Genomic DNA, 17,938 nt, shown 5'->3' on the forward strand with positions numbered 1-17,938 from the left:
GCTCTTCAATTTACCTAGTAATGTATGTTATGTTGCATATGTTGGTGAATATAAACAGTTGATCATTCGTACTGTATGTCCTATGTAATACATATCTGCATTGTATGCTTGATTTACTAAAACCTCTTGTGAGGATTACATCTTGTATTATATAATGTTTTAAAAATGTTCAGTAAAAAGTGTTTAAACATATTAGGTATCACTGTCTGTAACGACCAGATCTATACAAAATATCACAATCGGTGCCTAAAAAGCCATTTTCTGTCACCTTACATCACAAAGTGTAATGCCAAGCGATCAAAAAGTCAGTTACCCCAAGATAGTTCCAAATAAACCGTCATCTCATCCTGCAAAAAGAACCCCTACATGAGACAATTGACCGAATAATAAAAAAAATATAGCTTTCAAAAAATGGAGACATAAGTGCGGCACCTGAGGGGTTAATTGTGCGGATCACAGCCCCCTGTAAGAGATCGGGTGCTGCCAGGCAGCAGGGGGCAGTTATGTACACAGTTCTTAGTGATGGGGACGCTTCAAGTTAGAATATACTATGGGAACGCCTCTGTGTTAGAATATACTGTCGGATCTGAGTTTTCACAATCTAACTCAAATCGATGGTATATTCTAACATAGAGGCGTTCCCATGGTGATGGGGACGCTTCAAGTTAAAATATACCATCGGATTGGAGAAAACTCTGATCCGATGGTATATTAATAGGGACTCCTGACTTTACATTGAAAGTCAATGGGGGACGGATCCGTTTACAATTGCACCAATATTGTGTCAATGTAAATGGATCCGTCCCCATTGACTTACATTGTAAGTCAGGACGGATCCGTTCGGCTCCGCACCGCCAGGCGGACACCAAAACGCTGCAAGCAGCGTTTTGGTGTCTGCCTCCAGAGCGGAATGGAGCCAAACTGATGCATTCTGAATGGATCTGCATCCATTCAGAATGCATTGGGGCTAAACTGATCCGTTTGGGGCCGCTTGTGAGAGCCTTGAAACGGATCTCACAGGCGGACCCTGAAACGCCAGTGTGAAACTAGCCTTAAAAAAGCCCTCAAATGGCTACATCATTGGTAAATAGAAGTTATGGCTCTTGGAAGGCGACAAGGAACAATTGAAAATGTAATTTCCAAAATTGTCCCAGTCCTGAAGGGGTTAAATGTCCTTTCAGTTTATGAGCAGTGAAGTAAACTTGCTCAGCTTGTCTTGCAAAAGTATGAAGAAACTGCTTGTTTGCCAAGACAAACATTGAAACATACAGTACCATGTGCATTGAATTTCATGGCACTTTGCCAACAGACAGAAGTACAGTATAAAAGTCAGCCCTTTCTTAATGCCTTACCAATTAACTGAGATCCAGCGAGGATACACTAAGATTTAAACTTTTCCATTAAGGTAATTTAACTTTAAAAATATATACTTCCTTCTCACTATATTACCTTTTATTTGTAACGTGGATAAAACAGGGGTTAATTGAATTCTTTAGAGTGGTTATAACTATTATTGTGCAGCAGTGTACTCAAACGTGCTCTAAACTATATAGTTGGATATTAATAAAATACGGATGTAGTAGAGTTAATACTCATGATTTATGAGACGTGTTATCTAAACTAAATGCGTTAAGCAAACACCTTCAATTTCTTTTTAATGGCTTTTGTCTCGATAATTTAATGAGTTAAGAGATTGAGTGCTAACCCTGCTACATCTGTTTGTTACTTATTCTTTATGGAACCGGCCAAGTCGCATCTGGCTGGAAATGATCTTTTTTGCTAATAAAATAGATTTCATAGAAAGTAACCTAACCCCTAAAGGCTCATGTACACGAACGTATTTTCTTTCCGTGTCAGTTTTTTTTTTTGCAGACCGTTTATTTCAATGGGTCCGCAAAAAAAAAGTTACTCCATGTGCATTCCATTTCCATATGTCCGTATATCTGTTCTGCAAAAAAAAATAGAACATGCCCTAATATCGTCCATATATTGGAGAAAGATAGGACTGTTCTATTAGGGGCCAGCTGTTTCATTCCGCAAAATATGGAATATTTTTTGCGGACCACAAAATACATATGGTCGTGTGCATGAGCCCTAACAGAGGTTGGAGCAAAAAGAGCAATTGTCTTTGTCATTTTCTAGGCTTAATATTACCTTAGAGTGTGAATAGTAATTGAATGTATATTTTATAGGTCCACTTTATAGGTTGATCATGGATGCCTTCAGTAAAGCGGTTTTGAACTTCTCAATGGACCTGTTCAAAGAAATGCAGAAAACTGAACAAAACAAGAACATATTTTGTTCACCTCTCAGCATTTTTATAGCATTGAAGATGCTTTTGTCAGGAGCATGTGGAATTACAAAGTCTCAAATAGGAAAGGTACTTTTGCTCTGCAATTATTTATTTTTAAATGGAGTTGCCTTCTGTCATCATTCAGATATTTCACAACCTAATGTTAAAGAGTAATGTTTAGTGATGATTAGTAATGTGCCATTTTTAAAGGAAGTCTGTCAGCATTTTTAACCATGCAAAACTGAAGACCGCACTAGGTTGGGGCTGGGCAGAGCAGGACATGCATACCTTTTGTGAAGGTTTTATTATCAGAAATAGCATGCATGTCAACTTTATTTTGGCAGGTACTGCTCCAGCAAGTGCCCATGTGGTGGGGCTTCATTGCAAAGTGCGATCTGCATTAATTTGATTTATAACAACTCCCCTGTGCTCTCAGTAACAGCTGTAGCAGAGGGGAGGGCCAATGCAGATATCAGGCCGGAAACTGAGAAAAGGCAGGTCTGCAGACAGATCATTTTTTTTATTTTTTATTTTTATGTTTCAGCAGAAAAGAGATGATCCCAGAGGTTGTCAGCCCCAAGGCTGTGTAATGGGTAACGGATGTGGACCACTGTTCCAACTAACCAGTTTTGCTTAGGGCAAACGCTAAGGCCCCTTTCACATGGGCGAGATTTCTGCGCTGAATCCAGACCCATTCATTTCTATGGGGCTGTGCAGATGAGCAGTGATTTTCACGCATCACTTGTGCATTACATGAAAATCGCAGCATGCTCCTCTTTGTGCGTTTTCCACGTAACGCAGGCCCCATAGAAGTGAATGGGGCTGCGTGAAAATCTCAAGCAAGTGCGGATGCAGTGCGATTTTCATGCACGGTTGCTAGGAGACTATCAGAATGGGGACCCGATCATTATTATTTTCCCTTATAACATGGTTATAAGGGAAAATAATAGCATTCTTAATACAGAATGCATAGTACAATAGGGCTGGAGGGGTTAAAAAAATATATATATTTAACTCACCTTAATCCACTTGTTCACGCAGCCCCGCTTCTCTTCTGTCTTCATCTTTGCTGTGCACAGGAAAAGGACCTATGGTGACGTCACTATGCTCATCACATGGTTCGTCACATGATCCATCACTATGGTAAAAGATAATGTGATGGACCATGTGATGAGCGCAGTGACATCATCAAAGGTCCTATTCCTCAAAAAAGAAGACAGAAGAGAAGCCGGGCTGCGCGAACAAGTGGATTAAGGTGAGTTAAATTATTTATATATTTTTTTAAACCCTCCAGCCCTATTGTACTAAGCATTCTGTATTAAGAATGCTATTATTTTCACTTATAACCATGTTATAAGGGAAAATAATGCAATCTACACAACACCGATCCCAAACCCGAACTTCTGTGAAGAAGTTCGGGTTTGGGTACCAAACATGCCGATTTTTCTCACACGCGTGCAAAACGCATTACAATGTTTTGCACTCGCGTGGAAAAATGGCGCATTTTCCCGTTATGCACCCGCATCTTATCTGGGCCAAAATCATGACGCCCGTGTGAAAGAGGCCTAAGGGCTTTATTTTGGCAGTCCCCCTGGTATTTACCCTTTTGGTCTTCACTGCAGGGAGCCACTACGCTGCTACCTCTTTAGTTGGCAACTGACCTATGGGGGTTAGAAACACCATTAAAAAGCATGAGGGGTCTTGGAATAATCGGTCAGGAAACAGGCTAAGGTCAGGGCAGGTAGAATTCAAACGTATCTGAGAACTAAGTCTGAGGACAGAGCAGGCAGCAATGGAACAATATGGGAGACAGACTAAGGTCAGGGCAGGCTTCAGAGACTCAGTCAGGTGTCAGACAGAAGTTTGGTAACCGGCAGTCTGATCGAATATTGCACTTTTGCGTGTTAACTAGAGACTAGGAGCCAAAAGATCATACACCGTCCACTGGGGAAAGTGCCTTAAAGGGATTCTGTCAGCTGGATTTTAGTAACAGAGCTTTTGACATCACCACATCAGTCTCCTCGATTTGTTTTAAAATATACCATTATTACTGCCATCTGTCTTGTTTTGTTAAAAAAAATATATAAAATCGATTTTTATTATGCTAATTACCTCAGTAATGTGCCCAAGGGGCTGTCCCTCTGTCCCAGCCATCCCACTGCTAATTATTCACTCCTCTCATCGCTGATGGTGCACTGTAATCTCGCGCATGCGCCCTGGATCCGCTGGTCAGCACCCGCGCGGTATCCTGGCAGCAGCCTCAGCAAATGAAGAGCGCATGCGCCAGCTGTCTGTGCACTTCGCTCGTGGGCACTGACCAGTTGATCCAGGGCGCATGTGCGAGATTACAGCGCACCATCGGCGATGAGAGGAGTGAATAATTATCAGTGGGGCGGTGCTGGGCTCCTAGAGAATGAGTACGGCTGGGCATCAACAGCCAGAGGGACAGCCCCTTGGGCACATTACTGAGCTAGTATAAAATTCTAGATTGGATAAAACTAGGAGATACGTAGATGAGAAATCATTAAAAATGTGCAGACATGTCCTCCAAAAATAGCAGCATTAAAATGTAAACTTTACATATGATAACGTGTCATTCACTCTCATATGTCCCTCTGTATAAATCCTCAGCGGGACTAAACTGTAACCCCAGTCCAAGTTCGGAGGTCCCAAAAGCAAGAAAACTAAAAAACAGCAGCACGAGGCAGGATCCACCTAGATAATTCTGGAGAGGAAAAGTAGTCTTCCAGTATGTGTGTCTGCAATGTAGGTAACTTCCGTCAGCAGGGTTAAATAAAGTTGCTGTATTGCAGCACTCAGCTGTACATAGAAGATTCAGTGGTCCAAGAGTCCGGTCGTTATATTCCACTGGCTGGATTATCCATTATCCAGGACCATGTATTATAGAGCCCTCACTGTCCCAGAAATCACAGCTACATCAGAAATGACTCCTATATGAGGAAGTTGTTTGACACTCACTGTTCAACCACTGAGGAAGGGGCATTGTTATCCCCGAAACGCGTCTGATTTTGAACAGTGAGGGATCGAATTATAGATGACAATACCACCATGATACAGCAGACTTATTTGTCATATTTAGCGAAAGCAGGAGAATCCAGCCGGTGGAATATAACCACCGGACTCTAGGACCCAGTTCCCTGTAAACTCCCGAGTCACGTGCACAGAGAGGGAGAGAGCAGAGGACCACACGGAACACCTCGTAGGTCCTTACAGCTCATTGAATATACAGATCACAAAATGAACATACAGAGTACAAAATCTTCGGAGCCGGACTGTACAGCCTTAACCAGCTTGGATTGGTTAATTCTAACCTAGCTGCAAAACAGCAACTTTATTTAACCCTGCTGATGGAAGTTACCTACATTGCAGACACTTATATACTGGAAGACTACTTTTTCTTCTCCAGGTGGATCCTGCCTCGTGCTGCTGTTTTTTTGTTTTGTTTTTCCGTACGCCTACCACAACGGCACTTCAGCAGGAGGGTACCCTGCCCCCAGGGACAGGAAACGACGTAGAAAGCAGAAGTTTAAATGCCTCCTCCCCATTACCTTCTCCAGTCGTTTCCTGTCCCTTGGGATGAGTAGAAAGCGGGGAGAGGCTCCCTCCTGCCGAAGTTCCATGCGCCCAGCCTGCGGTGAGTATTCCCTGCTGCGGCAGACGCTGGGGGCGAGATACGGCTCCCACCGCATGCTTGTGGCGTAAGTCCTGACTTCAGGCAGCCCCCGGACGGTGCATCGGCTCAGGAGAAGCCAGTTGCAGGGCCAGAAGGCGCGCAGGATCTCTGGGCCGAGATCTCGCGAGATCCGGTCACGTGACTTCGGCCGGGCTATGTGACGCGCCGACAGGTCATGTGGCCAGGAAATGAGTCAAATTTGGCGGCGGGAAGCTGAAAAACGCTGCAGAGTGTCTCCAGCAGAGCAGCAGTGGATTCCTCATCATGTCTCTGCAGCAGGAGAAGCCTTCTGATGCCCCTAAGGCCCCCAGTCCGGTAAGCCTCCTCCTCTGGAGTAGTTTTATTTATACTATCACCTGTGGGATTTTTTTTTCTTGTTAATCCTGGTGACTGTTGCCCCACTCCTTCCCCTACACTAAAGAAGAGCCCCTGCTCTTTTTTTTTTTTGTACTTTCAGAATAGAGAAGCCGGAAGGAGTGGGGAATCTGCACAGAAGAAAAAAATTGCTATTTGCAAAAAGCATCTGGCAGCGCATAGCAAAAAACCTATCTGCCAAAAAAGTACGGACAAAATAATGGCTGAAGATTCCCCTTCTCTAGTGGAAAATTTACGATCCATTATAAGAGAAGAAGTGCGTTCAGCAGTGGAAGCAAAAATGGCGTCCTTTTCCCAAAAACCTTCCACTTCTAAAATGGTCACGGAGCCCCAGATAGAATGGGATATGGAGGACTACGATTTTAATGATTCGTCTGGCTCAGGATCCTCATCGGAGGAGGTCAGTGGTCTGTTATGCTTAGTAGAAAACACTGACAGTCTCTTGAAAGCGATAAGATTAACTCTGAATATTGAGGAATCTAGACAGTCAGTTCAGGATCAGATCTTCAAAGGGCTGGGTGATGGGAAGAGGAGTGTTCCCCATCCATGACAGAATCCGAAAGCTTATACGGAACGAGTGGAAGGACCCAGAAAAAAGGGCTGGTACTTCAAAAATCTTTAAAAGGAAATATCCCTTTAGCGAGGAAGATTCGGCTCTTTGGGATAAAACACCAAAGGTTGACGCCCCTGTTGCGCGAATTTCTAAAAAGGTAGCCTTACCTTTTGAAGATGTCGGCTTATTAAAAGATGCTATGGATAAAAAGTGTGAATCCGTACTTAAAAAAGCTTGGGAATCCAATACCGCTATGTTGAGACATAGCATAGCTGCCACCTATACGGCTAGATCTCGGTCTCTCTGGCTCTCTCGGCTGGAGGAGCACCTGGTCTCTGACACCCCCAGAGAGGATATCCTGGCCTCCTTGCCAGTTTTGAAACAGGCCTCTAACTTCCTGGCAGACGCGTCTGCCGATCTTGTAAAGTTATCAGCTAGGTCAGCGGCTCTTTCAAATACGGCAAGGAGGTCAGTCTGGTTACGCTCTTGGTCAGGCGATATCGCTTCAAAAAATAAACTCTGCAGTATCCCTTGTGAAGGAGATCGTCTTTTCGGTTCTGTCCTAGACGACATTCTGGAAAAGGCCTCTGATAGAAAAAAGGGGTTTCCGCCAGAGTCCAGGTTCTCCTTTCGCCCCCAAAGAAAGGGTAGACAGGACCGTAGAAAAAAGGATCCCTTTAGTTCTTGGCAGTCCTCAAAGGGGAGAGGTAGGAATTTCCTCTTTAGCCAGGATAAGTCTACAAAACAGTCCTCCCAATGACGCCATGAGCCCGGTGGGGGGGGGGGGGGGATTGAAAGAGTTTGTCCCTTCCTGGGAAAAGATCTCAATCTCAGCCTGGGTCCTAGACGTAATCCGTCAGAGATACCAGCTGGAATTTTGCACTCTCCCTCCAGACAGATTTGTATTAAACAAAAGATTAAAGTCAGATCACAATCTCCTAGAGTCTCAGATTTCTCTTTTGTCAGAAAAAACAGCGGTGGTTCCAGTTCCAGCAGACCAGGAAGGGGATTCTACTCCCCAATTTTTCTCTTAAAAAACCCAATGGCTCCTTCAGAGCAATAATCAATCTAAAGCTCCTCAACAAGTATATAAAATACAAAAGGTTCAAAATGGAGACGGTAAGATCTACAGTGAACCTTTTAACACAGGACTGCTCCATGGTAACAATCGACCTGGCGGACAATTATTACCATGTTCCGATCCATCAGAAACATCAAAAATATCTGCGTTTCACCATTTTCAGGGGAGAGCGTCTTCTCCATCTCCAGTTTGAGGTGTTAACTTTTGGCCTGGCCTCAGCACCCAGAGTGTTCACAAAGATTATTTCAGAAATCTCAGCTTTTTTCCACCAGAAGAGGATAAACTTCATACCCTATTTGGACGATTTTCTCATTACAGCAGCCTCCCAGACTCTGCTGCAGTTACAGGTGAAGTTTGTCCTGGAGACCTTATGATCCCTAGGTTGGAAACTAAATCTAGAAAAATCAAATCTATCACCCAGCCGAAAGATGATCCTTCTAGGTATTCTTCTGGATTGCAGCCAAATGACCTCTTTTTTTCCAGAACAAAAGATCCGGGACATCAAGTCAAAGATTTCTGTCTTTTCACGCCAGAGAAAGGTCACGTTCCGAAGGATTATGAAAATTCTGGGACTCATGACTTCGACGATTCCTGCGGTGAGATGGGCCCAGGCTCACGGGAGACCGCTTCAAGAATTCCTGCTAAAACAGTGGAACAAAAGCATCTTCTCCCTGGAAAAGGCAGTTACCTTACCTCCAGGTGTCAAACTCTCCTTGCGGTGGTGGCTGAACAAAAGAAACTTAGTCAAGGGGGTCTCTTGGAGGCTCTCCAATCAGATAGTGGTAACAGACGCAAGTGGGGCAGGCTGGGGAGCCCATTGTCAGGGTCAGCTGTTTCAAACGCCAAAGAGCTTCTGACCGTGTTTTTGGCCCTAAAAGCCCTGGCTCCAGTCATCCGAGGACAAAACGTAAAAATCCTCTCCGACAACTCCACCACGGTGGTATATCTCAACAAGAAAGGGGGCACAAGAAGCAGTTCCCTTTGTCAGATAGCATCTCGGATCTTTTCTTGGGCAGAGTCAAACATCCAGTCCATAACCGCGGTCCATCTAAAGGGGGGCGAGAACACACTGGCAGACTTCCTGAGCAGGAAGAGAATTTGGCCAGGGGAGTGGAGCCTCAAAAAAGCGGTGTTACAGAACATCTGCAGCAAATGGGGAGTACCAAGAATAGACCTCTTTGATTCCCAAAAGAACAAACAGGTGGACCTTTTCTATTCCCTCTCGGCGAAGGACCACCTGGTGAGAGTGGATGCCTTAGCGGGTCCATGGCCATTGGGTCTGCTCTATGCATTTCCTCCTTCCCAGCTCATACCAAAGGTTCTGGCAAAGATAATAGAGGAACGAACCCATGTCATCCTAGTGGCTCACTACTGGCCCAAAAGGCCTTGGTTCTCCCTCCTTCTGAACCTCTCCAAGGGGGACTTCTGGACCCTTCATCAGTCTCCGGACCTCCTCTATCAGGGCCCAGCCTGGCATCCGGCAATCAGCCAACTAAAATTGACAGCATGGAATTTGAGCGCTCCATTTTGAAGTCCAAGGGCTTCTCGGATGCAGTTATCTCCACTCTGCTCTCTAGCAGAAAGCAAGTAACTTCCAATATCTACTGGAGAACTTGGAAAACCTTCCCTTTCATTTGCCAAGGAATCCTGGAATCCCACTTTTCACCCAGATATCAGGGTAATTCTAGACTTCCTTCAGAAGGGGCTAGATAGAGGTCTTCATGTCAGTACAATTAAGGTCCAGATTTCAGCCCTTAGTGCCTTCTTGGATATGAGATTGGCGGATTTGGATGTGGTCAAGAGGTTCATAAAGGGAGCCAGCAGACTTCACCCAGTTATTAGATCTACGGTTCCGCCTTGGGACCTTTTTAATTTGGTCCTTTCCGTCCTTATGGACCATCCCTTTGAACCTCTTGAGTCAATCCTCCTCAGGTTGCTGTCCTTTAAATCCGCTTTTCTCATAGCTATCACCTCAGCCAGGAGAGTGGGGGAGATCCACACTCTTTCATGCAGACCTCCATATCTAACCATCCTTGACCGGATTATATTGAGACCTGAACCCTCCTTCTTACCAAATGTTTTCTCAAAATTCCACTGCCAACAGGAGATTTCCTTACCCACCTTCTGCGCAGGGGCAAAATCTTCAAAAGAAAGACGTTTCCACCATCTGCGAAAATCCGACCGTCTTCTGGTCCAGTATGCAGGCCAAAATAGGGGGCAGGCAGCATCAAAAATGACTATAGCCCGCTGGATAAGAATGACCATTGCAATGGCCTATACCAGTGATGGCTAACCTTGGGCACTCCAGCTGTGGTAAAACTACAACTCCCAAGATGCCCTGTTCATTGGCTGTTCTCAGAACTCCACAGAAATGAATGGATGAATGGAGCATACTGGGAGTCGTAGTTTAACCACAGCTGGAGTGCCAGAGGTTAGCCATCACTGGCCTATACAGTTAAGGGTCTTACTCCTCCAGAGGGTTTAAAAGCCCATTCAACCAGAGCGGTTTCCACCTCCTGGGCAGAATCTGCCTCCGCCTCCTTGTCTCAGATCTGCCAGGCCGCTACATGGTCAAATCCTTCCACCTTTTTCAACCACTATAGGTTGGACGTTCAGTGCAATTCGGATTTGTCGTTCGGACGTAAAGTCCTTTCCTCCAGCTGAAGTGCCGTTGTGGGAGGTGTACGGAAAAGATAATTACTCTTAACGGTAATTGGATTTTCCATATAGCCTCCAACGGCACTGGGTTTTTCCCACCCACTAATTGCTTGTATTCTTTTGTCTATTATAACTTGATTCATATCTCCCTACAAATAAAAGGTTACTTCTTCAGCATCATCCTGGTTCCTTTGGTACTTACTGGTGAAGGTAATGGGGAGGAGGCATTTAAACTTCTGCTTTCTACGTAGTTTCCTGTCCCTGCTGAAGTGCCGTTGTGGAGGCTATACGGAAAATCCAATTACCGGTAAGAGTAATTATCATCATTCTTGCTTTTGTTTTGTTTTTTCTGTTTTGTTGCTTGTTTTTTTGTGTGAGGGTCACACCTCATATTAATAGGGGGACCTCCGAAGTTGGACTGAGGTTACAGTTTAGTCCCGCTGAGGATTTATACAGAGGGACATATGAGAGTGAATGACACATGTTATCATATGTAAAGTTTACATTTTAATACTGCTATTTTTGAAGGACAGATCTGCCCATTTTTATTGATTTCTCATCTACGTATCTCCTAGTTTTATCCAATGTAGAATAAATATTTTTATGCTGTCCATTAGTTATTAGTTTTATTTTTCAGTCTATTAGTTGCCAGATATAAAAGTGCCCCACACCGCCTATTCAATACACATTCCTTTTATTTCGGTACTGGGGGTACCGTGGGGTGTGCACCTTTCTGATATTTTGGTCTAGTCACTTACAATTACACATTACTGAGCTACATAGGCGTGCGCAGCCTAAAGCACAAACACAGACGCAGCGCACGCACGTGTGTGTGTGTGTGTGTGTGTGTGTGTGTGTATGTATGTATGTATGTATGTGTGTGTGTGTGTGTATATATATGTATGTATGTGTATATATATATATATATATATATATATATACACACACATACACACACATATATATACACAAATACACTCTGTATACATACATACAGAACTGCACTATCAATATAATGAAGGGAGAAGAAATCATTTTTAAACTTACCGCATTTTTCGCCCTATAAGACGCTCTGGCCCATAAGGTGACACACCTAGGTTTTAGAGAGGGACAATAAGAAAAAAGTCATTACACCTCAGGTCAGACTGTCAATAAGACCTCAGATCAGACCCCAATGTGAATGACCCCCAATCAGACCTCAGATAAGAGCCCCAGTGCCTCATATCAGCCCCCAGTGCCTCATATCAACCCCCTGTGCCCCCATATAAAATAAAATAAAAAACACTTTCCTGCTCCGGACGCTGCCGCTTCTCACCGCTCGCGCTCGGTAATCCTCTTGTACAGTATGCTGTGTGGGCACGCACAGTGTGAGGTCACAGCGCGGCCTCACACTGTGTGCAGCCTTCACAGTGGAGCGCATGAGGACCAGGAAGAGGCGAGTATAGCGCTTCCTGGCCCTCTGGTACTAATAACTTGATTAGTATTCGCCCCATAAGACGCAGGGGCATTTTTCCCCCACTTTTGGGGGAAAAATGCATCTTATGAGGCGAAAAAGTGCAGCACGGGGGTGACAGAACCAGTGTTCCCTCTAAGCCTTGGCAGATGCTGAGTGGGATCGGCTCATTGCTGGGCACAGCGCCATCAAAGGTGGGCGATAGGAAAACCTAAGATAATTGTCACATCAAAGAGCATAAAAACCACTGCGCCATCCCATACAATACAGTATAATCCCTGCACCATCCCGTACAATATACAGTATAGTCCTCTCTGTTATCACTGGACATTGCTCTCCATATATAAACCATACGGGGGAAAAAATCTCATTGATCCAGAGAACTTACGGTACATAGAAAAACTAATAACCAAGAGGCTAAACAAAACCCTTATATATTAAAACATAACTTTCATTTGATTGCTCTAATACCTAAACACCTAAAGGGAAAAAAATTATTTTAAAAAGCTGCTGTTTCTCTAGATGACATTATGTTGATCGTAGTGGAAATAGAGTCTCAAGGGTCTATAAAAGCAGCTACACTATTGAGACTCCCCTTTAACACTACTATCAACATAAGGTCATCTAGAGAAACAGTAGGTTTAAAAAAAAAAAATTCCTTTAGGTGTTAAAACATAACTTTCATTAGATTGCTCTAACACCTAAACGGAAAAAAAAAAAAGAATTTAAAAAACCTGCTTTTTCTCTAGATGACCTTATGTTAATAGTAGTGCTAATAGAGTCTCAAAGGTCTGTAAAAATAGTGTAGCTGCTTTTATAGACCCTTGAGACTCTATTAACACTACTATAATGTCATCTAGAGAAACAGCAGATTTTTTAAATTATTTTTTTCCATTAGGTGTTAAAGCAATCAAATGAAAGTTATGTTTTAACATAAGGGTCAGAAGCAGTTTTTTTTTAGCCTCTGGCTATTAGTTTTTCCATTCATAAAGCTCCACATTGAGCTCTCACCCAGCAGTAGATAGAAGCCTGCAGGACACTTCACCTGGGCACATCACCTGGGCACATGGTGATGGCTCCATTCCTATGCTGACCCTGGCACGCAGCAGGGGTGGCACGCAGCAGGGGTGGCGCGCTTCCTGTTTTCATAATAACTGAAAAGGAAGCTACTGCTGCTGTGTTCAGCTCCCGAGAGAAGGGGTGTGAGAGGATCAGCCAATGGCACGGCAGCCAGCTGATACTGGCCAATCAGCAGCCTCCTCCCTTATAACAGAGCTGTATTGCTCTGCTGCCTGCAGTGCCACTCACAGCGCTCAGTGCGCTAATGAACAGTGAAATCGGCGGCGGAGCGCATATTGTAAACCTCAAGTCGGCTTGATTAGGATGTGCCCAGGCACACCCCGTGCGCACGCCTATGCTGAGCTAATTAGCATATTAATAAAATCGCTTTTTTAACAAAATGACAAGACAGATGGCAGTAATACTGGTATATTTTAAAACAAATCGAGGAGACTGATGTGGTGATGTCAAAATGCAGCGCGCCGGGACCGCAGGGGGAATAACTTGTGAGTTGATGGTGTACTGAGGAATAATAACAGTTCTTTACAATGAAGGGGAGAACAGCACTAGATTCCCTGGGGCACACTCTATTACAAGGGAAACCGGCCAGGTGGTGATCGAGGTGCCCTTGATGGTGATTGGATTTTCTGGGTGCTTGTGCGGCTGGGCACCTTAATTAGGTAATGTTGTGACGCCAGCACCTTGGTGGTGCAAAATGATGAGTGGAAGAATGAGACGGGGTTAGAATCCACCTAAGAACTTTACTGAACACAGGATCTTGACAGCAATTTACATCCAGATATAAACAGTCTCTCATGTATATGGAACTTGAATGCTGTAAATCCAGGTAACAGGCTGTATATGTGGCTATGTCTCAGGCTATGGTAGGAGGTTGTGTACTCACTGGTATTTAGCTCTTTGCCTTGTTCTAATCTCAGTAACGGTGGTTCAGGTCCTTATCTTCTACACATAAGTGCTACAACAGATGGCCTGTCTGTCCTTGAAGTAACGGTGAGGCTGCCGGAAGCCAATAAATCCTTCACCTTGATACAAAGGCGCCTAAAGCCTAGAATAGCTATTGTCCTTCCTTTGTCTTTTTACATAGATAATGGTAAAATCCACTTGGCACTCCAGAAGAGTAGACGGTAGAATAAAGATCTCACCTCTGCCTGTTTCTTAGCTTGACACTGAGACAAACAAATTGGCTCCTCTGGGCTGTGGAGCCCAAGAGAGAGCTGAGAGGAGGGAGTCCTCTCCTTCCCCCTGCTCCTCACTCCAGCTACTCCCACTCCACACCACCAACTAGGCCTGAACTGTGTGTATATATATATATATATATATATATATATATATATATATTACTATGGTGCTATCCCCATCTAGTGGTGGAATATGTGTAGTGCACCTAAACGCCTGTTAGGCTACCTTCACATTTGTAGCAATGTGCTCCGGCAAGCAGTTCCGTCGTCAGAACTGCCTGCTGGATCCGCTGATCTGGATGTGACTGAAAGCATTTGTGAGACGCATCCAGATGCGGATCCGTCTCACAAATACATTGCGAGAACGTATCCGTCTCTCCGCTTGTCATGCGGACAGATGGATGCGTCTTGCATGCGCAGACCGGAAGGACTGATCCGGCATTCCGCTATTTTGAATGCCAGATCCGGCACTAATACATTCCTATGGGGAAAAATGCCGGATCCGGCATTCAGGCAAGTCTTCATTTTTTTTCGTCTGAGAGAAAACCGTAGCATGCTACGGTTTTCTCTTTTGCCTGATCAGTCAAAATGACTGAACTGAAGACATCCTAATGCATTGTGATATGCATGGGGATATAACTGATCAGTTCTATTTCGGTATTGAGCCCCTGTGACAGAACTCTATGCCGGAAAAGAAAAAACGCTAGTGTGAAAGTACTCTTAACAGGGATCTTTATACAATAGTGCAATACAACATGATACAACATATAATATAACAATATTTGCATTGCCCACGTACATGAGTGGGACGCTGCAAGAAGCTCTGTTACTAAAATCCAGCTGATAGAATCCCTTTAAAAACCCAGGGGTGTCCAGGATTTGGATGTGCAACTGTTGCCCCTTTAGGAGAAAGAGAATAAGTGTGCCCATCCCTATAGGACAGGCCAGTAGGCCTACACAGGGAATGTAGGTTCTATTCTGCAGAAGATGCAAAAGATGCTGGCACCATCCAAACCAGGTTCAAAGAGATGATGAGCTATAAGGTCCTAATAATTTCAAAACTAGTACTCATTAATTGTGCAGCTTCAACTGCCATATAATAATTAAAGGGACACTCCAGGCAAAAACTAAAAATTAATCCTTTGACCAAAATCATGGAGTTATACATGCTTCATTTAACTGAATGGTACCATTACAGAGATCCCCTGCTGTCCCTTTTTAGGCTGCAGCTGAAGCCTGTGCTGTTATAACAGAGTAGTAATGTCCTGATTCACCATAAAGTCAGGATAAGACATATACACAAGCTCCCTTGCAGGATTCAGGACACCATAAAAGGGCTTTAAAAAAGTTAAAGGGGTTGTCCCACAAAAAATATTCTGCATCTTTCAAACCAACCTGGAGCTGAATTCTTTTGTAATTTTTAAAAAAAAATAAATTGTATCTGTATAGCACCTGCTGTTTGTTTATTTTCTTATTTATTTGACCTGCTCCCTGAGAAGGCCACACATACTCAGTTCCATCCTTCAACTGCCTCCTGAGTTCTCCAGAAATTAAAAAAAATAAAAATTCTCCAGAGATTCAGCTAAAGTTCTTATCTGTATTCAGGATCATAATCCCTAACAAGTAGAGAGGAGGATGAGGCAGCTCTTTACCTCAGTGTTGTAAAGTAACTTGTCCTCATGTCATGTGTGATCAGGACAGGTTTTGTGTGAACTAACGGGACAGCAGCCATTTTATTTCCACTTATTAGTGCTCCCCAGACAAAATGAACCATTATAAATAATGAAAGGTATTTGAGAATATATTTATAATAAAGTAATATTTAATTATTTTCATTTTATTAATTCCCGGAGAACCCCTTTAACTGCAGCAGAAAAAACACCCCCTTTGAGCTGCCAGTTTGATGTAAATCTAACAGAGTAATGAATGGGAAGATCTCTGGATCCACGTGAGCTACATGACTTTGTTAAAAAGAGATTGTCATGTACTATATAATGTCTGATTTGTTTTTTACATTAGTCATGGAATAACCCTTTTAAGATGTAAAATTACCTTCGGTTTGGCTCAAAGACATTTAATTTCTAACTCCAATTTCACATTTTCGAGGGGCGGAGCCAGCAAGCCATGGTGTAGGTCGTCTCTGCTAGAGCTCCTCACCGCTAGCCCAGCTTTATCAGCTTTAATCGAGTAGACACAGAACCCAAGATGGGGAAAACTCTGAGAGACAGAGACGGAGCATCAGGGAACACCCTGAAGACGAAAAAGACGCAGGGTGATCTGACTAAATACCTTAACATGAGATCCTCCTCGCACCCTGAGGGCAGCAAGATGGCGCGAGGCGCGAACCAACTCTGAGTGAGAAGGAGCTGACTCAGATGCCGATAGCTCAGATGCTGAAGCATATACTGGATTCCCTCCCTCTCACCCGAAGCTTCCTACAGCAATCATTGGCCCAAGCCCTTTCCCCGGTCATGAAAGAACTGTCTGATATTAAATCCGAGTTTCAGCAGCTTGGACATCGGGTCGAACATCTAGAGGAAAGCCATGACCTCCTCATTCAGCATGAGAATGGAGTTCAAAACCACCTAACGGCCATGTCCAAAATGATTAATACACCCTTTTTGAACCTGGAGGACCAGGAAAACAGGGGACGAAGGAAAAATGTTCGGCTGCGGGGTGTACCCGAATCAGTGCAGGCTGAAGATCTGACAGACACGGTTCGCCGCCTATTTGCCACCTTAGTAGGCGAGGACCAGGCTGCCGCCATTATCATCGAAAGGGCCCATAGAGCTCTCAGGCCCAAGCCTGCCGCGGGAGAACTACCCAGGGACGTTGTATGTGCCCTTATGAACTTTCTGGACACAGCTGCCGTCTTGAGAGTGGCTAGAGAAAAAGGCGACGCCACCCTGGATGGGCATAAGGTACTTCTATTCCAAGACCTGGCGGCGAGCACGCTGGCCAAGCGCAGGAACTTGCGCCCGTTGACCACGCTATTGAGGGACAAGAAGCTGCCGGTCCGATGGCTGTTCCCTTTCGGATTAAGTACCACGATCGGGGGGAAACAATACACCGTGAGAACCCCGGAGGACTTACCGCCTGTGTGGGAGGCCTTGGGATCCGAGGTCCTGGACATTCAGTCTTGGCTCCCCTGCAACCCGACACCTGACCTCCCAAGTCTGCCGCAGCCGGAGGGATGGCGTCTAGCGCAGAAGAAAAGATCGCCGAAGAAGAGGATCCCTTGATATGCTTCCCTCCGAAGATATAGAAGCGACCTTTGAAGTGAAGTGAGACTCTGAGGCTCATCGACATTGAGAACGTTGCTGTCGCATCTCCATCTGGCAGGATTCAGGTTCTATAAAGCCCTGGCCCGGGGCCTTTATTAAGGGGATCCTCTCCCTTTTACCTTATTATATTATATGGTCCCCTGGTATCTTTTTGCTGCCATTACTATCCTTCCCCACCTCATCCTCTTTCCTTCTCTCCCCTCCTCCTTCCCCTATCCCCTCTACCACTTACCTGTCCGTAACCCTCCTCATCATTCGAGTGTTTACCATCTGATCATATGTTGGCGGT

The 17,938-nt window shown here is 44.4% G+C and overlaps 1 protein-coding gene across 1 annotated transcript in view; it reads left to right on the forward strand.

Annotated features, from left to right (window-relative positions):
• Positions 1-1,330: 1,330 nt before the first annotated feature.
• Positions 1,331-17,938, forward strand: part of LOC121001016 (serpin B3-like) — a 63,465-nt gene continuing 46,857 nt past the window's right edge. The window contains exons 1-2 of the mRNA XM_040431874.1: positions 1,331-1,405; positions 2,193-2,380. Coding sequence (XP_040287808.1) covers positions 2,213-2,380 — 168 coding nt within the window. The 5' untranslated portion in view covers positions 1,331-1,405; positions 2,193-2,212. The remainder of the gene's footprint in view (positions 1,406-2,192; positions 2,381-17,938) is intronic.

The sequence above is a fragment of the Bufo bufo genome, chromosome 5, assembly GCF_905171765.1.
Source record: "Bufo bufo chromosome 5, aBufBuf1.1, whole genome shotgun sequence".
NCBI classification, from domain to species: domain Eukaryota; kingdom Metazoa; phylum Chordata; class Amphibia; order Anura; family Bufonidae; genus Bufo; species Bufo bufo.